The 24,597-nt window shown below is 55.3% G+C and overlaps 9 protein-coding genes across 9 annotated transcripts; 6 read left to right on the forward strand and 3 right to left on the reverse strand.

Annotated features, from left to right (window-relative positions):
- Positions 1-246: 246 nt before the first annotated feature.
- PG994_007050 (CHAT domain-containing protein) lies at positions 247-4,376 on the reverse strand (the record flags this gene model as incomplete). Its single annotated transcript, XM_066858459.1, has 3 exons — positions 247-3,834; positions 3,952-4,164; positions 4,209-4,376. 3 exons carry the CDS (start codon positions 4,374-4,376, stop codon positions 247-249), a joined length of 3,969 nt encoding a protein of 1,322 aa, XP_066715401.1.
- A 504-nt stretch (positions 4,377-4,880) lies between these two features.
- PG994_007051 (uncharacterized protein) lies at positions 4,881-5,807 on the forward strand (the record flags this gene model as incomplete). Its single annotated transcript, XM_066858460.1, has 1 exon — positions 4,881-5,807. The coding sequence occupies one exon, from the start codon at positions 4,881-4,883 to the stop codon at positions 5,805-5,807; it is 927 nt and encodes a 308-aa protein (XP_066715402.1).
- Positions 5,808-8,511: 2,704 nt separating this feature from the next.
- On the forward strand, positions 8,512-10,562 carry PG994_007052 (gmc oxidoreductase; the record flags this gene model as incomplete). Its single annotated transcript, XM_066858461.1, has 5 exons — positions 8,512-8,614; positions 8,652-8,981; positions 9,020-9,885; positions 9,976-10,216; positions 10,276-10,562. 5 exons carry the CDS (start codon positions 8,512-8,514, stop codon positions 10,560-10,562), a joined length of 1,827 nt encoding a protein of 608 aa, XP_066715403.1.
- Positions 10,563-11,421: 859 nt separating this feature from the next.
- PG994_007053 (uncharacterized protein) lies at positions 11,422-11,613 on the forward strand (the record flags this gene model as incomplete). Its single annotated transcript, XM_066858462.1, has 1 exon — positions 11,422-11,613. The coding sequence occupies one exon, from the start codon at positions 11,422-11,424 to the stop codon at positions 11,611-11,613; it is 192 nt and encodes a 63-aa protein (XP_066715404.1).
- A 1,105-nt stretch (positions 11,614-12,718) lies between these two features.
- On the forward strand, positions 12,719-13,413 carry PG994_007054 (uncharacterized protein; the record flags this gene model as incomplete). Its single annotated transcript, XM_066858463.1, has 2 exons — positions 12,719-12,776; positions 12,851-13,413. The coding sequence occupies 2 exons, from the start codon at positions 12,719-12,721 to the stop codon at positions 13,411-13,413; spliced, it is 621 nt and encodes a 206-aa protein (XP_066715405.1).
- Positions 13,414-13,963: 550 nt separating this feature from the next.
- Positions 13,964-15,082, reverse strand: PG994_007055 (uncharacterized protein; the record flags this gene model as incomplete). Its single annotated transcript, XM_066858464.1, has 3 exons — positions 13,964-14,434; positions 14,509-15,006; positions 15,068-15,082. 3 exons carry the CDS (start codon positions 15,080-15,082, stop codon positions 13,964-13,966), a joined length of 984 nt encoding a protein of 327 aa, XP_066715406.1.
- Positions 15,083-15,759: 677 nt separating this feature from the next.
- On the forward strand, positions 15,760-16,491 carry PG994_007056 (uncharacterized protein; the record flags this gene model as incomplete). The annotated part of the gene is made up of 1 exon (XM_066858465.1): positions 15,760-16,491. One exon carries the CDS (start codon positions 15,760-15,762, stop codon positions 16,489-16,491), a length of 732 nt encoding a protein of 243 aa, XP_066715407.1.
- A 3,337-nt stretch (positions 16,492-19,828) lies between these two features.
- PG994_007057 (high-affinity glucose transporter) lies at positions 19,829-21,844 on the reverse strand (the record flags this gene model as incomplete). Its single annotated transcript, XM_066858466.1, has 4 exons — positions 19,829-20,005; positions 20,110-20,262; positions 20,409-21,559; positions 21,640-21,844. The coding sequence occupies 4 exons, from the start codon at positions 21,842-21,844 to the stop codon at positions 19,829-19,831; spliced, it is 1,686 nt and encodes a 561-aa protein (XP_066715408.1).
- Positions 21,845-24,061: 2,217 nt separating this feature from the next.
- On the forward strand, positions 24,062-24,457 carry PG994_007058 (ATP-binding protein; the record flags this gene model as incomplete). The annotated part of the gene is made up of 1 exon (XM_066858467.1): positions 24,062-24,457. The coding sequence occupies one exon, from the start codon at positions 24,062-24,064 to the stop codon at positions 24,455-24,457; it is 396 nt and encodes a 131-aa protein (XP_066715409.1).
- Positions 24,458-24,597: the final 140 nt, after the last annotated feature.

Here is a 24,597-nt window from a genome sequence, read left to right on the forward strand (position 1 = left end):
TTATGCATCATATCCGTTATTACCAACCAAGGGTGCTACAAAGCCATCTAAAACACTTTCTACCTCCTATGGCTCTCTCTTCCCACCCGGAACGGTCTTGTAAGTCACCTTCATAACGATTACTAATTTCCAAGGAACCAGAGAGCTCTAGTAGACTATTAACCACTAGATAGGTGGGCAGCATTTATCCAGTGAGGAAGGATGGACCCGCGATATACTCGATTTCTCTGCATCAGATGACAGAGTTCATGGCCGATTTGCCTGCAACCGCTCCATGTCCGTAGACGACAGAGGAATCTGCCAAAACCCGTGGAACACAAACGCCGCCCACCGGTACAGCGGCTCCTCCATAGTCGCATCCATCTCCCCCACTGCGGCCCTGACTGCCTTGGCTACGTCCACGAAACCAACAGCAGTATCACTGCTTCCGCTCCTTGTCTTCTTCTTCTTCTTACGGCACTGCCGCAGGAACGAATCGACAAAGTGCCGGGAGAACGCCGCCCCGTCCTTGTCGTCGATGCTCCACAGCGTCGAGACGGTCGAGCTGGCGCCCGCGTAGAGCAGGGCCGGCACGAGGCCCATGACTTCGTCCCCGAGCTGCACGTCGGCCACGCCCCCCTGGCAGGCGATCATGTTGACGTGGGTGCTCGGCGGCAGCCGGACCTCGAAGAGCTCGCGTGCCGTGAGGCGATCGACGGGCCGATCATCTTCATCATCATTATTTGTCCCATCATCTTCTGGCCCCAACCGCGGCCGTTCTTCTCTGTTGGCGTCGGTAGTACTACCGACCACCCGGGGAAACTCGACATGGTGATTCAGGGGATCTCCGGCGCGCCAATTGCAGTGTGTATGGAGATGGATCAGGCGGGAACCCACGGCGCCCTCCAGAAACTTGGGCTTGGAGGCGCCCGCGTCCATCATGGGCAGGACGTCAAAGCCGCCCGCCAGATCGCGAACACTCGCGCGGCCTGCGGCGTACCCCGTCGCTTCGGCCTCCTCGGGGATCCCGGACAGGAACAGCGCCCGCAGGGCCCGCGGCGTGTGCCGCGCGTGCTCGGCGGCCGCGGCGCAGGACCGCAGCAGGGAGTGGCTGTGCGTGTAGACGACGGGGTTGCGATGGATCAGCGCCTCCTCCTCGAACGTTCTGGTGGCGGTGTTGGTGAAAGTAGAAGAGCCGTCATCCTCCTTCGCAGCAGTAGCAGTAGTCGTGGTTGTGAGAGTAAGGGCGTGGAGGGGGACCCGGTGCAGGGTGCTCGACGGGCAGAGCACGAGCACCTCGCCCCGTTTGGTGCGGTGGGCCAGCGGGGCAACGAGGCCGCCTAGCATCGCGTCGAACTTGCTGCGCGCTTCGGGCATGGCCAGTTTCTCTTCCCGGAAGCGTGTCCAGGTGGGCGGGGAAAGGTGTTGCTCTTGCCAGGCTAGCACGTCCGCTTCAGTGACGGGTACGACGTCCATGGTGGGCGCCATGTCGGCCCGCGCTGTGAACAGCAACATCTGTCCGGTCTGGTTGGCTATGTAGGGCGGGAGGTAGAACCAATCCAGCAGCACTACAGACGAGCCAGCTTGGGCCTCGAGAGCTGATATGTCGGATGTAGCGAACGGGGTCGCTTCGCGGAGGTCCACCAGCTGGCGCAACAATGGGTGCGTGCTCTTCATGCGCTCCAGGTGGGCATCCATTTTCCGGTGTAGACCAAACCTGGCCATCAAGTCGGCGTCCTCGGTCCGTTCCTTCAAACTTAGCATCTCTTCGTACATCGCCCTGGTCTCGGTGGATTGCATAATACTGTTGATCAGCTCGGGCGGGTCATAGCTGCGCACTCCTATTGTCCGCGCGAGGGAGCGTGCCTTGTACTTTTGAACCCAGCTCCAGATGTTGCCTGCCGCATCCGTAGACAGATCTTCTTTATGGGAAAGATAGAGAGTGATGGCCGCAATGGCGGTGAAGGCGCTGCCGTAGAAGCGAGTGAGGTCCTGGCGATGAGCGACGCTATCCAGCCCGTCGCTCCACGACGCGTTGATTTCCTTTCTGGACAGGATCGCGTCGGATTCCTCCACCTTTCTGATCCCTATAGCTTGCAACGTTTTAATTTCTTCCGTGGTGGCCGCGGTGGACTCTGGCATCGTACCAGGGCTTCTCGCCAACTGTTGTAGCCTGAAGATCTTCATCAGGCAAATTTGCGCCCCCACTCGCTGGAAGACGGCATATGAAACCCGATCGTTCACGTGAAGATGCTCTTCGAGCGCGTCCTCGTTCCACCTCTCCGCCTCCAGGAGCGTCCGGGACGGCGCGTCCCCGGTGAAATCCGCCACGGGCGCGAGCTGGGCCACCAGCGTCATGGACATGGCCCCGACCCACGATGCCCGGTTGCGCGGAAACGTCTCACGAATGATGCTCGGGAGGATCTTGTCCAGCTCGAGAAGCTGCCGTAGCTCACGAAGGCGGCGGTCCAGCATGTTCTGTTGCGCGAAGTGCGCCTGCCGGCTCTCGCGCAGCATCACCAGACAGAAGAGGCGCTTTTCGCGCAGGCCCTTGGGGGGTTCGCTCATCAGCCACTTGCAGATACGCTCGTACTGGGCCTCCTGCGATGCCGTGACCTCCGGGCTTTTCGGGTAGATGAGGGAGGCAAGTTCGTCGACTCTTTCGCTTCCCACTGCCTTGGCTATCTCTGCCACGCCCCGGGGGCTCACGTCAAACTTGATATCAGGGTCGGTGATGCCCATCATAGCTCTGAAGTCTTGGGCGGCGAGACGGCCGGCCGCAACATCGTCGAGTGACCATTCCCATAGAATATCTACCGTTGTTGTGTCCGTCTGTGTCTCGCCTCTCATCCAGTTTCTCCAGGGCCAGAAGAACTGCTCGTCGATTACTTCATCATTTGGTTCTTCCCTCGTGGCAGAGTCCGGGTCGTGAGAAGGAAGCACGGCTGGGGCGCTGCGGTAGTGTGCCCAACCCCCTATCGATGATGGCCCGCAGGTGTCCAGCTCTGCCACTTTCTTGTCGGCCTCACTTGCTTCATGCATACGCCGCAGGGACCGGAAGAGCATGGCCTGGGACTTGTACAGCGATGCCAGTATGGCCGGCGCTGTGAAGTACGAGTGTCGCTGTAGGAAACCATCGATCCATTCCAGCGACTGTTGGCGGTCCACCGTAGTCGAGAGTGTGACGGATATGAGGCTGTTGCGGTGCTGTACGAGATCGGCTATGTCCTGGCTTACCGTCTCGTCGTAGATCTCGAGTCGAGCCTGAAGGTCGAAATATTTGTCCTGGAAGGCCGGGTCAGACGTGAACTTGAAGAAGAGATTGGCTAGATCGGCGGCATCGGACAAACAGGAGCCAGCCTTGGAGCCTTCCATCTTTTCGAATCTGCCGGCGAGAAATTCAGTCTTCCGCAACTTTTCGACCGGGTCCTGTATGCAAGAAAGCTTCTCATACTCGAGAGATTGCATATGTGGCGTGGAAGCCCGGTCGATGATGTCGTACAAGTCGCAAAATGCGTTGAACGCTGCCTCTGACCTGTCCATTTCCTCCAAGGCACGGCATACGTTCTGCAGCATGACCAGCGTATTGGCCCATTGGAGTCTGACTATGGCCTCAAAATAACTCCGATCGCGGGCTTCCAGAACCCCGGCTAGGACGGATAGGAACTCTTCCACCACTGGCTCACGGTCCTCGATAGGGGTCCGGTTCAGCTCAACACGGAATACCGCATTGGCCTCTTTCATCATACCGCGTGCACATAGAGAGCGGCGCAGTTCATGCAGCCCGCTCCAAGAGTCGCTGGACGCACAGGTCGGGATGAGCTCCGCTTCACTGTTCTCATAGGCCGAGTAAAGCTTCGTGAACAGGTAGCATATTACATATCGGCGGATGCAGCTTGCCTGGACCCAAATGAGCAACGACACCATGGTGAAACCCAAGATGAGGTAGGGTAAGGGAGGTCAGCGACCTACCTGAATGTCCGTGTAACCCTCAATCGGCACATTAAGAAGCCAGCTCTGTGTCCTCGCTACCTCGTCGGCAGAGGCCACTATTTCGCCTCGGTGTCGCGTGCCCAACATGGCACGGGTGAGAGCCATGAGTCGATACTCGGGAAGATCGAGATCTTGGTTCGACTCTTTGGCGTCGACCAGCCCCTTATCCAGGATTCGCCATGCTTCCCCCATCTGCTGTTGGCTTCGTGCTCGAGGTCTGCCGACTCCACTATTACTACTGGGATGTCTCTGAATCGACTCAGCTCGTTCTGGTAGAGTGCTCTTGCTTCATCTGTGCGGCCTGTGATCTTCAGCCAGATCGCCTTCTCAATGTGTTGTATGGCATCTGCAGGCAGGGTATAGTAAAGGGAGGTGTGGATGCCTCGATACGTGGACGTTTCCATGGTATTTGTCACACGAGGTGTCTCTGAGGTGGACGGTGCAGAGTTGAAAGTTCTACGTTAGCATCTGGATCTATCTCTGTTCGTATTGCAATTGGCCTGGGACAAGACTGGAAATAGTATAAGAAATGCAAAGGGGGGGTATCTCAACTAGTGTGTCCCCCAAGACGCCAATTACAACGGAAAAGGAAAGAAGAAACGCAATCCCAGACATGTGGCGGCGTGATGGAGAGGCCTCCGATTGGTTTGTCCAATCCCAACAGCTCTCACCCTCCTCGCATGCAGCCACCAAAAGGCCAGCTGAACATGCTGCATCAAACCGATATCCTTCAGCTGAAACGGATGCCCCGAGATTTCTACCTAATTTTCCACCTAGAATTGTCGTACCCTATTTTAGGCAGCAGAACTTCGTTGGCCTGCATTGTTGACACTGGAGAAGCATACAAACCCATCCATTGCTCAGCCAAGCATCGCCTGTTGGCAGGGAATCAACCACTGACCTTTAAGATGAGCGTGACAACCGAAGTCCAACTCAGCGACGCAGAAGAGAAAAAGTGCGGAGCCACGCTCGACTTCTCTTTCGGCGCCGGGGATACGAATGACGCTATGGACTTTTCCCAGTCGCTCAAAATCACCTTCGAGGAAAGCGGCGGCCAGCTCTCCACGCCCCGGACCAACCGGCCGGACGAGCTGTCCGTCCCCCGGAGATCATCTCCTCCACCGTGTCGTCCAGCATCTTCCAGTCCGAGTGCTTGCGGCCCATCCTCGCGGGCACCTACAACGGCATCCCGGCCTACCTCGTCCGCCTCCAGTTCCAGCTCGTGGCCTCGGCCGGCGGCAACACCCCGGGGCTGGCTGAGCCGGGTCAAGGGGGCCACCATCAAAGTCCTGTTCCAAGACGCACCGCCACTAGACAGTCATGGGGACGACTCGGACTCGGATGAGGAGGAAGAACCACACCATCCTTCTATTGTCAAGACCATGCCCGGCCCGGAAGGCTGGCAGGGCCAGCCCACGACGGCGCAAGTCGCCGACAAGGCCGAGCTGGCGCTCCAGCTCGGCTGGGACACCGCCGGTTTGTCAGCCACCACGGGCCGGCAGCGCACCAAAGCGGAGACGGGCGCGGTGCGGCTCAACGTCGTGTGCCGGGGCCACGACCGCAACAGCCTCATCGTCGCCGTGGCCGAGGACGCCGTGGACGCGGCGGGGATCCCCGAGCACCTGGTCCTCCCGCTCATCGTAACGACGGTTCCTTCTTCTTCTTCTTCTTCTTCTTCTTCTTCTTCTTCTCCGCAGCAACAGAGCCAGAGCCGACGGTTTAGGATGCGGGTCGAGGTGAACGCGCGGTTCGGGTTCTGGCGGCACGGCGTGCTGGCCGACATGGTGCCGGTGATGGGCCGGGCCGACGAGCCGCTGTATTTCGAGCCGGGGTGATGCGGCGGTGGATGGAGGAGGGGCAGACGGGGGTGGGCGGGATTAGGGTCGTGGAGTGGCAGGGGGAGCTGGAGGGGGTAGATTTGGGGGAGTACTTTTCGCTGGCTGGTTTGAGTCAAGCTAAAAGCTAAGTAGATACAGAGGATGTTTAGAAGAACAAGCATGGTGCTAACAGCTCCAGCATACTCTTGCTGTGTTACTTTGGGTATAAGGGCAGCTTTATCTACCAGAGTCCTGATCACTAGCACAATCATCATTATTCTATATCGAATACTCACATCACATTCCCAAACGACCCTGAACCCTCTTGGACGAAACCTCCCATGCCCATGGCGGTCCTAGTCAAATGTGGCGATATTATGTGCTGCAATGGAGCTCTACTAGTTCAGCAGAGCGAAGCTAACCATCCGGATAGAAAAAGACTTACCTGGCTACTCACTACTTAGGCAACATAACAACATACTGTAAGCCAAAGTACCGAATTACGAACAAAATGCGTGGCACGTTGAAACTTTCATGAAAAAATGGCGAGATATGCCATGAATGAGCCAAGCCTAATTCTGCCAAGGACTTTTCATTCATCCAGGGTTACCTGCGACGTCAAGCTCGCAATAAGAGCACTGTATTCCCAATGAGTACAGCCACGTGCAGAACTCGTGGTACGGTCGTCGAGATTAACGATGTCCCACGGCCCAAAGACGCTTTCCGTCTCGGGGCAGTTGGATGGTGTCGCGCAGGAAATCTCATCATCAAGACTAACAAGCTCGGCATTTGACCCGTTGGATATCTGACTGCCGCCGTAGTGGCGTGGTGATAAGGGTTAGGTAGTTAACACGCACTTTCAGGTATGTCTTGCTCAGTCCCTAGGCCCTATAATGCTATATTGGGATCACTTTTGTCATTCTCTGTCTTCCCTTTAGATAGCATCTCACCACTATTTTTATGCTCGATAGTTTCTACCCATAATATGAGACCCTTCTTCTCAGTATCTAGCGCTCGAAACCAGTACACACAACAGAATCAGGTAATCAGTTGAGACCGTGGCAAAAAGCCATGCCGCGATGATCTTGAAGTTATATCATGGAAAGAGGCTCGAATGCTTTCCAATGAGAGGAGACCACATTCTCCAAGGCACAGACAATACGCCACAGAAGTAGGTAGCTTTGGACTATACTAGCCAATGCCACCAGCGCTACCCACGGGACCCACGTTGCCGGGACTGCTACTAGCAAAATCATAGTAGCGCCACTGATAAGGGGGCTACGAGACCAACGCTACTGGCGCTACGAATGCTTCCGTCTACTGTATTGATTAGTACATGCATATCCATGGGCGGTGAACACTCTCGAAGATCTAGTCCCGGAACGAAAGTATTAGTAGCAGCGTAATGTGGCGGCATAAAGCCCTAGGAACATTTAAATTGCAACGTCAGCAACGTTGGCAGCGTTGACAGCGTTGGCGACCGCGCCAGTAGCCGCGTTTCACTATGGCGAGCAGGCGACAAAATTAGTACGTGAATTGTTAATCTAGCTTGGATGCCAAGCGCCAACGCACAACAATTGGGACGATCGGCGCAGGGGCGAACGAGGGAGAAACGAGCAGTCCAATTTGCTTAGCGCACGTGTTGGTACGTTCTCGACCTAAAAGAAGACCCGATGGGAACTTCCCTGCTTCTTCTAGTGATCACGTTGTTCGTTTATCTTGTCACTCTCGTCCCTGCGTGGCTTTAGATCAATTCGATGGGAACCGGTTCACACAAACCTGCCAATGAGAGAAGAAAAAAATATAAGCCAGTATGGAGCGCATCAGGCAATATAACCTCGGTTTACCTAATCCAGATCATTGGGGCACATCACTTGGCTCCATGCGGGGAAAAGTCATGTCTCTATCAGGCGCCAGATCTATCTGGAGAAAAGGGGCTGGGGAGGGAATGAGAAGCGGGGGCTCTAGTATGTTCTATTCCGAACAACGACTCCACACCCAGCCGGGCCCAGCAGAACAGGAAACAAATGCTTCAAATAATACCCTCTCCACGGATGTACTTTCCTTCCCCGCATGAACTGGACGCACAGTTTGTTTGTATGACCCCATGTGGCGTGGGATGTCTGGAATCAATTCAATGCCGGGTGGTTACTCTGCATTGGGGGGCCACCAATGATGGCGCGCCAAATGAGATGATTACTGTACGCCCACCAAGTTTCCCAGGGACCTCTGCAAGCCCGCCCGCCGCCCGTCACAGGTGGTGTTCCAAGACATGGAGACGGGCTAAGCAAGCGGCCTTGCCTTCCCGCTCTCGCCATTGAAAGCCACCTTGCTATCTTTGGGGGCCGTGCTGCGAGTGACCACCTCCTAGCCTTCTCCGTGCCTCCTTCTAAGCTTGGTCTGGGTCGCATCTAGGCAGCCTGCTAAGGCTGAGCTGTCACAATTTGAGACTCCTGCAATATGTCTGGTGGTACGAACTACATGCATCAGCAGCTAGCTCGGGGGACACATGCCCTGCACTGTGGGACGAGACCCCGCAGTCCTCTGTTGTTGGGTGTATGGTGCATATTGATCTTGCGAGGGTGGTGTCTTTGGGGTCGCATATGAAAGAGGCCAACATCCCGAGGGAAAGCGAGGCTGGAACTATGAATCCTTCGTTTAAGCTTCTCTAGCTTACTGTTCCTAGCCTGCTGTATTTATATACCCATACCCATCGATCACCATGGGCATCCACACGAAAAGCGCCGATGACATCGACGAGGTCGATGTTATCATTGCCGGAGGCAAGTTCTCGCTGTTTCTTTCCTACATTCTCCCGAAAGAAAGTTCTCGCCGCTAACCGAGTTTTTCACTCTCGCATAGGCGGCACCGCCGGCTGCGTCGTCGCCGCCCGGCTGGCCGAGGCGGACCCGAGCCTGTCGATCCTCGTCATCGAGGGCGGCCGCAACAACCACAACGACCCGGCCGTCGTGAACCCGGCGCCGTTCCTGTCGCTGCTGCAGCCGTCGAACAAGGCGGCGCTCTTCTACCAGGGCAACCAGGCGCCGCAGCTGGCCGGCCGCGCGCCCGTCGTGCCGGCGGGCGGCATCCTGGGCGGCGGCTCGTCCGTCAACTTCATGATGTACACGCGCGCGCAGCGGCCCGACTTCGACTCGTGGAAGACGCCCGGGTGGTCGGCGACGAGATCCTGCCGTATATGAAGAGGGTGAGTTACTAGTCACCTCGGCTAGGTTCCGCCTACATATCATCTGACACCATCGCGCAGTTGGAAACATACCACGGCACGGGGGACGAGGCAGTCCACGGATACGACGGCCCTGTTCAGATCACCGACGGCGGCCACCGGGGCACCGAGTCCGAAGCCGACCTGATCGCGGCCGCGAAGAGCATGGGCATGCGCGAGATCGAGGACCTGCAGAGCCTCGACTCCAACGACGGCATCGCCAAGTGGTGGCGGACCGTCTGCAAGGAAGGGAAGCGTCAGGACGCGGCCCACGTCTACCTGCACCCGAAGCTCGAGGACACCAACAAGTACCCGAATCTGCACGTCGTTGTCGAGGCGCAGGTGGTGCGAGTGCTGATCGACGAAAACAACAAGAAGGCCGCCGGCGTCGAGTACCGCGCCAACCCGCACTTCCAGGCCAGCATCGCGCTGACCGCGGCGCCCTCGCGCACCGTCAGGGCCCGCCGCATGGTCATCGTGTCCTGTGGCGCCCTCGGCACGCCCTCGGTGCTGGAGCGGTCGGGCGTCGGCAGCCCCGAAGTCCTGAAGCAGGCAGGCGTGCCGCTGGTGGCGGACGTGCCGGGCGTGGGCGCCGACTACCAGGACCACCACCTGCTGCTCTACCCGTACCGTACCGGCCTGCGGCCCGACGAGACCATCGACGCGCTGCTCGGCGGCCGCGCCGACTTCGCGACGATGCTGGAGAAGAAGGACAAGTCGCTGGGCTGGAACACGATCGACTTCGGCGCCAAGATCCGGCCGTCCGAGCCGGAGGTGGCGGCGCTGGGCCGAGTTCCAGACGGCGTGGGATCGGGACTTCAAGAACTCGCCGAGCAGGCCACTCATGTTGATGGCTACCGTTATGTGGTAAATGTATTCATTCCTCCATTGACTTCTTCGTGATTCTTACATCTTTTCGCCAACAGTTTCCTGGGTGACCCGACCACCGTCCCAGTAGGACAGTACATCACGACCGGCACCTACACAGCCTACCCCTACTCGCGCGGCCACATGCATATCACCGGCCCGAGCGTGGACGACCCACTCGACTTCGACGTCGGCTTCTTCACCGACGCGCACGACGTCGACCTCAAGAAGCAGATCTGGGCCTACAAGAAGCAGCGCGAGCTGATGCGGCGCACGCACATGTACCGCGGCGAGCTGGCGGCGGGCCACCCAAGTTCCCGGCGGGCTCCAAGGCGGCGTGCGTCGAGACCGAGGCGGCCTTAATATCATCATCGCAGCCCGCGTCCGACATACAAGACGTCGAGTACACGGCCGAGGACGACGCGGCCATCGAGCAGTTCCTGCGCGAGAACGTCAACACGACCTGGCACTCGCTGGGCACGTGCAAGATGGCGCCGCGGGAGAACGGGGGCGTCGTGGACGGAAACCTGAGCGTCTACGGCGTCGAGGGCCTCAAGCTCGCCGACCTCAGCATCGTGCCGGAGAACATCGGTGCCAACACCAACAACACAGCGCTCACGATTGGCGAGAAGGCAGCGGCCATCTTCATCAAGGAGCTCGGGCTCGGTGGTGCGTCGGCGTGATGATGAGGACGGGCGCGGGTGGGGATAGGCAGTAGATGAGCAAAGGGCACACACACACACTTGTGCAACTGTAACGTACTCCATGAGAGTTAGGAATGATATAACGATACCCATGCCTTCCGACCAACGTGATGCCGTGTAATGTCCCAACATCCGATATCCGGGTTTGTAGCTTCGGAGAGGGTATTACTCATGTTACACTGTACTTGATCAAGGTCGACGGCTTCGGGGCCAGCCAGTGGTGTCATACCAAAGGACCAACCGACAACCCGGGACTTGTCCTTGAGTTTATCCGGTAGGTGTGGGTCATGGGGTCAATCAGTGCCGAAGGGTACCAAGGCCCGTCAGATTGATTACCTACTGTTGGACCACCACCTTCGAGGGCTCGTGAGAGTTGACAGCCGCACTCTGTGTCCCCTGGCAGATAACTAGTCGCAGCCCAATGGTGTTTGCCATCGTACGTGCCCGAGCCATGTCTGCCAGCATCCATAAAGTAACCAATTCGCCAACCGAAAAATTGATAACGAGACGGTCTCCTGGACAGACAACCCCCTCATAGCTTGGATTCACTTGGGAAGTCGCGTTTAGCGCGTCGCGTTTGGTATGGTCAGCCTTTTTAATGGGCGGTCTGCTTTGGACGCAGTCGGATGGAGTTGGGCTGATTTTCGTTGCATCAAAATGAACGGAGACATGATCCAACACGAGCTGCAGAATGCAACATTTGTGGATTGTCGCCGTGAACAAGGACCTGCATGAGGAACCCTTGAAGTCATGGCAACCAAGTATGACAGAAAAATAACCTGTTGGCTACTATCTCTCTCTTGAAGTCAAGAAAAAGTTTCGACCATCTCATCGATGCATGCCAAACGTCAGCCAAGGCTGGGATAAGAATAAGGTCTCGGCCGGGCGGCCACAGCCTGCACATGGCCGCCTGGAGGGCTGGAACAGTGAAGTCAATTTCCCAAGTTTCAGCGCCCAGGAGCTGAAGCTGGTCGTGGTTGTCTTGGCAGCGGGGCACGGGAACACCCTCAACTTTGAGAACCTGCACTAACGACACCTCCAATCCGACGTCCAATTGGACAAGACACCAAGTTTGACACGCGAAAGGATCGGATCAGCTGAGTCTCAGAGAGTTGGCAAATGAAAGAGTTCGCGAACGGCGCAAACGGAAACCAACACTCGGATTAATGGGCTGGAGAGACAGGGGATCTCGGTCAGAAAACGTGGCTTGCGGAAAAGCGCCAAGACAAGCAGCTGCAGCATCCTGGGCAGTTGCCAGCGCTGCCAGCCCCCGCCATTTCTGGCTGACAACGCTTCAGAACGATGAGCGAACGCCGACCACCGGCCAATTCATGCCCGATGACCCGCAGATCCAGCGCTGTCGCGACCTTATTTTCTTTTCCTGCATTCTAGGCATATCTATAAGTTGAGTGGCTATGTCCCGTCATGAATAGTTTTTTCTTGTTTGTTCCTGGAAGCTCGTCAATCTTTGAGATCCATTTCGATTCAATTCTCTGAAAGCTGCTTGCTGGTACATAGTTGGTCGTCCGAAGTAACCTCAGTGTCCAAGGTTGATCCCCCCGGAACGTTATACGCCAGGCAGAATTAGGCAGTTCCGAGCGCTGATCAGCGACGTCATTAGCTCACCCCGTTGCCCTGCAGGCGCAAAGCTTGGTGGGAGGGAACTGTTGTCGTCGCGATTGGCAGGAAAAACCAGCCACCACCATTAAGAGACAGACTACTCGTCATTTTCTGTCGATTGCGCTGTCGCGCTCAAGATCAGATCAGACTGGTCAATTGATCTAGCTTAGGGTGATATTCTCTCGTTTCTATTAAAAACAGGGAACGACCCTTGCTGCCCAGCTGCGACGCTCCACCTACTATTCTGTTCAATTCTTCCCTGGATTTCTCTTAAAATCCGTCCAGGACGCACAAAGGGTCCCTATCCCATCTGAAGTCTTTCTTGTTCACCTATCAGCCACTCTCACCTCCCATTACTGGATCGCCAATTGAGTGCGACGAGCTGGTCCGATTACACCCAATTGCTTGCTGAAGCGCATAGCGACATATCATACGGCCGAATCAATCGCCCTCGTACCACCAGACAGCTTACCGTCCGATTTCAAAGCTTCAGTCTCACATACCTGTTGCCCAACATGATGTTCGCCGTCTTCTTCACGTTCTGGCGGTTCATGCAGATCCTCACTTTGGTAAGTTGCCCACCCCTCTTGTCTCACTGCGCAAAGTCCCCAGAAAGACATAATGCTGACCTTTCACCCCCAATGCAGATCCCGACAATGGGCATGCTGGCCTACTTTGTTCATGGATATGTCACTGTCAATGCGCTTACGCCGATTATATCCTGATCCTATTCATTGTCTCGGTCCTGGGGCTGGCCTGGGCCATCTTCACGCTCTTCAGCTACCACCGCTCCTCGACCAATGCGCTCTTCGTCTCCGTCATCGACCTCGGCTTCGTGGGCGCCTTCATCGCGGCCGTCTACTACCTGGCTTTCATCGCCAAGGCCGACTGCACCCACATCACGCGCGGCAGCTCGTACGACATCAGCTTCGGTATCTTCGGCTCGGCCGACGTCAACGGCATCCACAGCACCACGGACAAGACGTGCGCCATGCTCAAGGCGTCGTGGGCCTTCGGCATCATGAACTGCATCTTCTTCTTCTTCACCGCCGTCCTCGCCTGGTTCCGCGGTGACCGCTCCGCCTCGAACCGCAAGACGTACGTCCGCGAGACGCACTACCACCGCCACGGCCACCGACACAGCCGGAGCCCCCACAGCCGCCGCACCAGCTCCCACTCGCACCGCCGCGTCTACGCGTCTAACCAATGACGAGGGGCAGTTCAGTGCTCTAGAAGCAGGCTTGCGTCCACAATTTTTAATGTTTATTCGAAAATGAAAGATAAGATATGTTCACTGGCGTTGGGATTATGAAATTGGGCTTCTGGTTCTGCGAAGAGACTAGGCAGGGAAAGGGATACTGGATATGGAACGGAAACAACACTTTGAAAGAACATAAATCACTACACTTGCATGTAGATGATGATGAGACAAGATTACGATTGATGGTTATATATAGCCGTTTTGCTTCATATGAGAGATGTACTTAGCTGGGAATTGCATCGATTAACTCGCACCGCCACATTTACATCCCTTGAGTGAGACCTGCGTGGACGAACTGCCTTGCAGTAATGACACTGCGTCTTGATCATCGAGGTCACTTGAACAGGAGACGGTAGGTGGGAATGAGCAAGATTAGTTATTAACTAGCAACTAATGAGAAGGGTATACAGTTACCCGGATTGAACAAAACAAAACAATGAGCAAAACAAAACAAAGCATAAAAACGAAAGTACGCCGCCAAACCGAAACTCCAGCTTACCTAGCAGAGCCGCCCGGACTTACCTCCCCAGAAGGCTCTAGGCCGAGACGAAGAAGAGCAGCCGATGGCCTTGAGTCCGCGCCAGAAGTTGGTCTTCACCTTGCCGACCCGGAGGCCGAACCGCTCGCGGCGGGTGGTGGTAGTCGTAGTAGCAGTAGGGGCAGTGATGGGAAGGAGCGACGTGGTCGTCTCACTCTTCTTTACCACTACTTCTACAACTGCCGGAGTGGCCACTTCCATGGTGACCTCGACGGCTTCATGGGTCTCCACCACCGTGACGGGGCTCAGGGGAGGCTGGGTGTCGAGGATGATCTCGGCGACATCATCGGCCTCTTCCGCGGCGGGGATCTCGATGGAGGCGTGCGGCGTAATGGGGACGAGCAGAGAGTCGAGCCAGCAGGACAGGTCGTCCAGCTGCTGCGCCTCTGTCTCGTCCTCCTCAGGCTCCTCAGGCTTCTCAGGCTGCTCAGGCTGCTCACAGTAGTCCTGGTTGACCAGTCCGAGGATCTCGAGCTCCTGGCCCAGAGCCGAAAGAGGGCGTCCACGGCATCCATGTAAGTAGGAGGCGACACAGCGAGGACGGACTCACCGTAAGATGGAAGCCCCTCGTCCTCGTCCTCGTCCTCGTCCTCGTCCTGGTCCTCCTCCTCCAGCAGCCACTCGTTCTCGAGCTCCAAGGAGTCGACGGCAACAGTGCTAGTGCTACTACTGCTCGACGACGGCGACAGCTCCGGCGTGGACGGGTAGAAGTCGCCCGTCTCCTCCATCGCGTCGAGCTCCGCGTCCGTGTAGACGCGCAGACTGCTCGGCAGCGCCACGTTGGCGGTGCCGGCAATGGAGGTCCCGAAGTTGACGTCCTTCATGTACTGCACGAACTCGTCGACGTCCTCCCACCAGTGGGGCTGCAGGAAGATCTCGTCGGCCTCGGCCTCGGTGATGACGTAGTCGTACTCGGCGAGGGCGTACTCCATCATCAGCTGGCGCCGGTACTCGTCCGGCGACTTCAAGTATCTCCACCACCCATGGTGGTGGTGGTCCCCAGGCTTGTGGGGATGTGAAAACGGCGGCGGCGGCCATGATTGGTTCCGCGATTCTCTGGCTTACCGTTCTTTTCTTCATGATGGGGTCTTCTCGACCGCAGTGGATACGTTGCTGAGTTGTTTATTTGGGTATCCAAAGAGAGGGGGGGAGGGGGAGGTCGGGGTTTCAGATAATGGAATGAAAAAGAAGCAATGGAGACTTTTGCCGTGGGGACTCGAGGGGTATTAAAGGTTCTCTCGACGGCCATTGTTTTCTCAAACATTTGCTCTGTTACTCAGAGCCTGGCGTACCAGGCTCTCAGTATCAACCACAATCGTATTGTTTCCTGAGACAGATGGGCGGGGCCGTTGTCAACCGTTTGGTATTGTTCTCTCCTCTTTCACCGCCCATCGTTTGTTTGGATGGAGGCATGGAGTTCCAACACCACCTGCCTGCCTACCTGGGCGGTAGTGGTGGTGCCTTTTGTCGACGACAATGGTGAAACAGGGCTTTCTTTGATCAAGGGCCAGAGTGATCTGCTGCCTTTATACGGTGACGTCTTTGCGCTCAACACAAGCACATACAACACGGGCAAAGGCCATGAAACACTGCCTTTGTTCGAGCCAACGCTCTTAAAGCACCATGGCAGGCACTCAACTCTGGCGCGGGCCGCATCGCTCTCTCGCCTCAGGAACCATCAGGTAAGTGTGCCCTTACGCAAAACCGCCGAAACAGCTAAAAGTACACAGTCACGAACAGCCAGCCAGTCCCGAAAGATGATCCCGAGCCGGCCGTCGTCGTCGTCGTCTTCCTCCTCCGCCACAACCGCCTTCATGAGCTCCCCCATCAGCAAGAGCCCCCTCGCCTTCCACAATCGCCCCAAGAGCAGCAAGAGCCCCCTCACCGTCAAGAACAGCAACAGCCACAAGGGCAAGTCGTCGCCGCTTCGGTACCTGCCATCGACGCCGCCGCCGCCGTCCAGCCGCAGCAGTGCCCGCCGGTCCACGCCGGTCCGGCCCCGCCCCTCCAAGACGCTGCCGCGGGCGCTCGAGAACGAGCTGCGGGTGCTCGCCTTCGACTTCGGGGACGGCGCCTTCAGCGGGGACCCCACGCTCATCGTCGGCAACCCGGACACCAACTGCCACGCCGTCTTCTGGGCCAAGCCGGACCGGACCGAGTTCGTCTTCCACCACGGCCGCCTGAAGGAGAAGGCCGACCCCTCCACCAAGTCCGTGTCCGCATCTACGTCTGGGTCAACGTCTGGATCGTTCTTGAAAGAAGAAGAAACGACCAACGACGACAAGCAGTGCGGTTGCATGGTCCGGGGCGCGCCCGAGACCTCGACGCTCGACATCCCGCCGCGGCTCGACGAGTACCGCCTCGAGCTGATCCTGGGCATCGGCCGGAGCGGCATCAAGATGGAGCCCAAGCTGGCCGCCATGGTGGTCATGAAGCTGTTTCTGGGGATGGAGGTGCCCGAGGTGTTGCGCATGAGGCCCTCTTCATAGAAAAGGCTGAGAGAACAATAAACAACAGTAGGTAGTTTCAATGGATCCCTGGTCACCCTATTAGCTCCTTAATCGGGATAATAGAGAAGACTATTTTCCAAATCCTTTATTTGATGAAAAGCAAGTACCGAGTGAAGCGAGGTTAGTTGTAGATATTGTCTGCCAAGTAGTGAACCTTAATGATGAGCTGTGGTTATCATTTGGTAACACGTATTTCGAGGGGAAACGGTTCAAAAGGAGGATCAATCCTAGTGGTAAATATCCTACTAGAATCTTACCCCGAAGGGCACACCCACGGAAGCGCTTTCAATAATTTTCCTCCCGTTAAAAGTGAGAGTATAAACAATCTTGAGGGATCAGGGAATCCTTGTCAGGTAATTCCTAGTGCAACTTTGATTCCACATTCTTTTGCCTGTTTAAGTTGAACCGGGGGAACTGCGGTATGTGCAGCGCCACCCGCTACCGCCGGTCAAGATCCGCCCGCCCTCCGGGACTCCGGGGGCGTGCCGGAAAAGCTTAAGAAGATATTTTGTACCATTCCTCCACGGTTCATGACACCTAAGATAATCGTTATCTCTACTGACCCTGATGGCGAAGTAGTATTAGTGGTGGTGGTCGTAGCAGCAGCTGTCTATGACAAGTCCTATAATTATAAGATATTCGTCTATAAAGGATAGCAAGTGACTTATTTACTATTCGTATTTCAATATATCGAACAGACTATACCCCTCGAGTTCCAATACTGCTCTGGATTACTTTGTGGTTTGATGCAGCTGCGAAAGTCGTGCCGAAAAGCAATTGCCAAAGTTGTGCCGAAGAGCAACGGAAAGGGCTGATAGCTTGGCGGGTTTGGGTGTCAAAAACTCAATATACCAATTTCTAACCATGGCGGATACTGGAGCTAGTTGTTGCTCATGTATGACCCTTTTTCCTAGACACCGCTCCCCGTAGCAAAACGAAGCTAGATACGAGCATTTCTCTATCGCCTGTGTTGCTCGGTCAGAGCTGTTATTTCACTTTACTCCGGTAATCAACTTTATAATAAAAGTGGTTGCCAGGCGGCAAACCTAATGTAATAATAAAAATGGTTGCCAGGTGGCAAACTTCAGACAACCAATATAGTAGAGACACACCCTATATAAGTACAAACACCCTACATAGGTACATACGTGATACCTGATAACTTGAAAGTTCAGCAACCGCCTGTTGGCCCCTCTGGTTGGCGCGCGGGTTGACGAATCCGCAGCGCCGTAAAACGAAAAGGGCAAGCTATGGGTAAAACCCTGCGCGCGGGTTTTCGTAGGTCTGTTGTTCGAGTCCCGACGGGGGCTCCAGACTGAGCTTTTTGTCTTTTTCTCGCTCTTTTCACTTTTCGTTTCTTTGCCCTCTTTCTCCCATTCGTGCCCTCTGCCTCATTCTACGTACGGCTATACATGTGTGAAAGAACAGAACATATACGTACCAACCGATTCAATGGCTTCATTTATTTCTGGCCTTAACATTTTTTAAAATAGCTTGTTGTAACTTCTTACTGGACTTTACTGGCTAATGACGCCCGGGATGTAAGGTATTAGTTGAGTGATGGGCCGGTTCTAATTAGTGATACAAGGAGAACCACGTCAGCTCTCGGCCCCAAGAGAATCCCGAGTAGCCCAACCAGCCATGCCCTAGAAAGGAGTATGAACCTGTGCGATAGGTAGAGGTTATACCTATCGGGACTTTCAGTCAACTGAGGTCATTGGAGAAACCGCCGGTTCGGCAATTGTTGGGAAATAAAATGTCCGGAATCCCTGTCATTTCGGCACTTTTCGGAGTATTGCCGCTGAAATATAATAATATCGTGGGTCGTTAATAAACTATTTGCTCCGTTGGTAATATGTTCTCGCTGCAATAAGAGCATCGCCACCCCACGTGGGTTGCTTACCAACGGGGCGCCTGCATATTAGGGTGTTTTGTGTGTATGTAATTACATGCATTACTACATCTATCATCTTGCTTAGATCGACGCCCTACTTATCTACCTGCATGCTTACGTGAGATGAGGAAGGGGCAATCTTGGGGGCAGATAGCTCGACCCCACGATCTGCATGGCATGCCATGTTTGCTTCTTTCGGGCGGTGTTCCGATGGCAGCCCGCTGTCTAAAAAAGCAAATGGCAATTTTATTGCGAATATACCATCACATATACACGCATTGTCACTTTTCATTTCGTCCCCACCCTGGAACAATGCAGAGCAGCTGCTCAAAACTCAAGGACGATGCGTTTAACAAGTACACTGCCACCTGTATTACGTCTCGGTGATGACTGCAAGGTATGCATCATTTTCCACAATTCATTAAACATTTTGTCGATCATCACACTCGCATTCTCTCTACGGCAGAAGTTTACCAATGCCTCATGTTCGTCCGTCCTGGGGGCTGTAGACAGCGTTCAGATGGAACAGCGGGGAAAAGGGGGAAGGACAACGTCGCATGCATGCATTTCATGTGCGTCATCATTACAACCGGGATATGGTTGCGTTTATTTCGAACATGTAACTCTACAATACTACAATAGGATCCCTGAAAGTTTGTTAATTGACGGATACCGTTTCGGACCTCAGACGAAGTATTGAAAGACTATATTTGGGTAGGAAGTACATCGAACGTCCATTTGAAACATAAAAAAACAGAGGAATTACTACAATAAAAGCTGAACAGCTGTTATACGTTTCAGCACGCTAGAGGTATTGCAGACACATGAAATACCTGTACAAGGGCTCACACACAAGGATATGAAATGGTCAAACTTTCAGGGGGGCGGGTGTATATGTAGGTAAACCAATCATCAGCGGGTTTACGTGGCGGCCAAAAGAGCAGCGTATTGGTTCCGAAGCACTGGGTCGATCTATTCTTGTGTAGTGGTGGTGGCACGGTGCTAACTTAGCACTGATGAAAAGGACACCGCATTAGGAAGGTGAGATGTTTGCTTGTAAACCACCAATCCCACTCCCGAGTTTGCACGCACTGCCTTCACGTGCAGGATAAGTCCCCATTGAATGGCTGGCTTCTCTGCTAGACCTCCTTGGGCAGTGGGCTAATCAAGGCCCGAATCGCAACGGATCAGCTGGCACCGGGATGGCTAGTCCAGGTCCAAGCAAACTTCGAATAGGAAATCTTGATCGTTGTATCCAATGAAATTCGTGGATCTATATCTAGATGACCATTAAATGTAAATATATGATAAAAGGTTGGTTGGTAAGCGAGCTAGACTGCAACTCTTATTCAGTGCGTCTCTGGTCCTAAGCCCGTTGACCGTCCAGGGTTTCTTCGGGCTGTGTCCAAACATTCGACAAGCTTAGGCCTTCTGCTCGACGGCCACTTTCTCGTCACCCATGGGCTCCATGGCATGCTTCTCATCGCTGCCATGGCCGCCGAGACCGGAGATCATGGCAGTCAGTCCAATCTCGTGGTTGATCTCCTCCATGCGCTCGTAGTCCGCTTGAGCGGTACCGACGGATCCGAACACGACATCCTATAGTTAGATCGAGTTAGCCTATCCTCACTAGTAGCTTGAGAAAAGGGGAAAAGGGGGTCGAGGCTAGCTCGTAGCTTTTGTGGTTGCTGTTGGGTACATACCATCTCCTCGAGTGTCAATCGCTTAGTCTCAGGGACGTAGAACCAAATGAAAGCGGCGCCGATCGTAGTCAGGATACCGAAGAGCAAGTAGGTTCCGTAGCCAATCTTCTGAAGCAGATCAGGGGTAACTTGTCCGACAATGAAGTTGTTCATCTGGTCGATGGGTGTTAGCGTACATCACAGTTAATCGAGGCGGGAGGGGAAGATGGAGGAAATAATTTCAAAAAGGGACAGGAGTTGGTTATCTTACCCAGTTACTCGAGGCACCAAGAGAAACACCGTAGGGGCGGATACTCAACGGCCAAACCTCGGCCACGAGAATCCAGGAGCAGGGTCCCCAGGAGTATCCCGAAGTGGATGACGAAAAGCCACACCATGACGCACGCCGCCCAACCGGCCGCCCGCTGCTCCTGCCATCGCATCGAGTTCTTGGCCACCAGGATGGCGATGATGTAGTGGCACGACGCCATGCCAAGCGCTCCAATGGTCAAGACGGGCTTGCGGCCGAGGCGGTCGACATAGAGCACGGCGGGGATGGTGGCGACGAACATGACGATCCCGACGACGCCGGTGGCGAGGAGACTGATCTCGGTGCCGTTGAGCCCAAGGCCCTGGAAGATCTGGGGCGCGTAGTACAGGATCGCGTTGATGCCGGTCCACTGCTGGAAGAACATGGTGACGCTGGCGACAATGACGCGCTTGAACATGGGCTTAGTCTTGAAGAGGGCGCCGATGGCGACGAACTGCAGCTTGAAGATGTTCCAGTTGGTCGGCTCGCGCAAGTGCGGGAACATCTCGGCGACGGAGCGCTTCTCGAACAGCGACTGCGCCTTGATCTCGAGGAACTCGAGCTCGACCAGCTCGTGGTCCTCGGGCAGGCCGCGGAGGTCGGCGAGGTTCTTGCGCGCCTCGCCCTCGCGGCCGTGGTGGATGAGCCAGCGCGGCGAGAAGGGCATGAAGATCATGCCAATAAAAAGTAGCAGGGCCGGCGCGAGCTGCAGGCAGATGGGCACGAGCCAGGCCGCGTCCTTCTGCTCCCCCAGCGTCACGCCGCCGATGTAGTTGGTGCCGTAGTCGATCCAGAAGGAGACCATGATGCCGAACGTGATGGCCAGCTGCTGCAGCGCGACGAGCGCGCCGCGGACCTCGGGCGGCGCGACCTCGCTGTTGTAGATGGGCACGATCATGGCCAGGCTGCCGACGCCCATACCGGTGATGAACCGGCCGCCGAGGATGCCGTGGTAGGTGCTGCTCTGCGCCGTGGCCTGGATGATGACGCCGATCACGAACACGGTCGTGGCCACCAAAATACCGTACTTTCTGGAAATGGACTCGGCGAGGAAACCGGACAGTAAGGTGCCAATCCAGGCGCCGAGCTCGAGAATGGCAGTGAGCCATCCCTTCTTGGTCTGGTCCGCTGTGGGGTCGAGAGGAGCGTATTCACCCATGTCTTGGCTACTGTTAGTGTACATTCACTACGTGCTTCCCGACTCGACCACAGTCCCCATGGAAGAGAGAAGATGAACTTACGCTGCTCAAAGGCGGGCATCGTGAGGAGACCCGAGAACATTCCTTGGTTGTAGCCGTACAGAACACCACCGATACAGGCGAAGGCGGCGATGCGGAACACCTTGAAGTTCTTCACCAGGGCCATCGGGCCACTTTTACCCATGAGGTTCTGGCGACGCTTCAGGGCGGCATCGTAGAGCGCCGCTCCGGTATCTGCCGCGACCATAATGGGCAACGGATATTTTGCTTTTCTTTTCCTTAGTAGTAACAGCGCACCCTTAGGTGGAGATCTTGTTGACCCAAGGTCTGTTTCTTGGCTGAGAGTGTGCGGCAGGAGGCGACGACGATCCGACCCAGCAGAGTGGGCGAGCAGGTGCAATATTAAGTAGGTGTGCCTGGGGGGTGGCTGGGGAAAAGGGGGAGAGCTCAACGGAGCAATTGCAGAAGGGATGTCCCGTAATATATAACGTTCTGCGGTTCCCGTCACTTAGGTAGGATCCGCGATGCAGGCCCAGAGAGGTCAGCACACCCAATTCTTCACTTGGGGCTAGCTAGCCTGGTGCGGAGAAATCTGACATTGAACGGTCTGGAATGCAGGGCACTCGAAGCCGAAGCGACCTTCCGCGCAAATCACATTGGCTGGCGAGGCACCCCACGAAACAGGCGACCCATGCAACCATATGGGTCCAGAAGCTCCTCTTGCATATGGCTGGGGGTCGGGGTATTGGATAAATGGCAACGCGGAACCCTGGCATTGAGACACCACATGGTCTCTTCCCAAGCTGAACGGCCGGCCTCTGGCTCTGGGAACTGCTGCTGCTCTCTTGACCGCCGTCTGACGCCGAGAATGTTGTGCCGTGTGATGGGTTGATGTGATGGCATGCTCGTGTCATTTTCCATGACGGGCTTGTCCGGAAGTGCTCTTGGGTAGTGACTGCATCCCTTCGACCTCCCGTATTGAAGAGAGAGAAAAAGCTTGTTGCGGACTTTGCCCGGTAGTGTGAGTCGCTATCGGTAATACACCCGAAATCTCCAGCGCCCAATGCGGGGAGGATTTGGAGAAAATATGGAGGCGATTGCGGAGGAGAACCCACTGAACCCCAGGCTCCAGAACTGCCCAGGAGTCTCTGAGCCCACTATCGGTCTATTTTACCCCCCTGGGGTTTGTGGTACAGTGGTGGGTCTCCCTCCTCTTTCCATTTAGCCTGAATGCAAATAACCAAAACACTACCCTTGCCCGGTTCTATCCAAGACCAGAAGAGTCAAGACTGAAAAGACCCAGGACCTGAGTGGAATTGGGGAAATCAAAGATCGCAATTTCTGACGTGGAAGAAGTTGCCCGTAGATCGGGCCTTTTCCCATGTCGGACTGCGTAGCATGCGGGTAGGCCATCATGAAGGTATCGGGTCATTGGACGGCCATCACCAATGGCCGATATTTCCTGGGGCATCCCGACGGGCGCTCGTTTACTAGTGGCAGGCATGGGCAAATGACAGTCACCGCTCCAGCTGCAGAAAGTCGGGCCTATTGCCAAGATCACCATCATGAAGTAAGCATTTGGCACACCCTAAAGCCGTACATGAGATCTGACAAAGTCAAGATACCACACAAGCCCCAAACATCGGCCACCCGGTTGGAGGGTAGCAGCAACGCTGGAAGGTGAGGCTGGCTTGCTAGAGGCTGATCTTCGGTCCCGGGTGTGAACAAGCGTCGCACTGCCGATCTTTGAGCCGTTCGCGATCAACTACTGCCCATAGTCCATTGAACTAGCTGGGTAAATACATCTCTCCTTTTGGGCGAGAGGATACCAGCTCCTATCAAGCACACCCGTTCTGCCTATTCAGTAAGGCCCACTAGCGCAGAGGCTTAGGCTCTCCATAGGACATACTCGTTAGTTTTCATCGGTGATAATCTTGTAAAAGCGGTATCCCGTAGAATGAGTCCCCAGTCCAGCGCGGCAGGCGGGTTATCTCTTAGGTACCCGTGCGACCCGCATCGACGGACGGGAGCGATGGTGTACGGTGACTGATTCTTTCAAGATGTTCTTGACAATTCGACATGAATGGTAAGATGAAATAGCCTTGATTACGGTGAATGTGCCATGAGTTTCGCATGTTCGTATGCTATCTCTTGCCAGCCATCTTCCAAAACATTGGCATAGATGTAAAAGTTCTATTTTGTCGTACGGAGTACGTTCAGATCCAGAATCGATAAAAAGCAAGCTTGCCCGGACAGGTCGGGGTGGGCCAGGCAGGCACCCGAGCACCGTGGCAAGCGTGGCGAGTAACTGGCTTGAACGGAACCCTCTGTTTGCCTTTCAGCATCCACATTAAACTTTTGATAGACCTATCGACCTGGATTTCATCGAACACTATTTCCCGAAATGAAATGATCATACTTGAATCCTACTTTCAATCCTGATTCGTCTAATGAGGTAGCCAAGATGAGCAATTCAGGGCCACAGAAGCTGCTGATTCAGATGTCGGGCGCGCCAGGCGGAGGGAAAAGCACCATGGCAAGGCTGCTCCAGCGTTCAATTGGCGGCCTGGTCCTCGACCACGACATCATTCGATCATCGCTCCTGGAAGACTACAGCAACGTCCCTTTTGACCAGGTTGCCAGAAGCGCGTATCGGCTCCAATGGGCCATGGCCGAACAGGCGGTCAAGCAAGGGTTGATTGTCATCGTAGACAGCGTCTGCAACTACCAAGAGGCGCTCGATCAGGGCTCCGCACTCGCTAAGACTCACGGCTATGCCTACTGGTATGTCGAGTGCAGGGTCGAGGATCTTACGCTGCTCGACGAGAGACTGCGCACCAGAAAGCCCATGAGGAGTTAGTGAACAGGAATCAATTGCCCGCCTGCTGGCGCTAGCAGCTCTGGCCGGAGCGAAGACGTGCTGAGGAAGAGGATGGCAAATCCCTGCCGTCCAGAAAACAACGTTGTCATCGTAGACACGACGACTGGCTGCCTGGATGC

This window comes from Apiospora phragmitis (assembly GCF_038363925.1).
Source record: "Apiospora phragmitis strain CBS 135458 chromosome Unknown utg000007l:1.0-2108841.0:1.0-2111359.0, whole genome shotgun sequence".
Classification (NCBI taxonomy): Eukaryota; Fungi; Ascomycota; class Sordariomycetes; order Amphisphaeriales; family Apiosporaceae; genus Apiospora; species Apiospora phragmitis.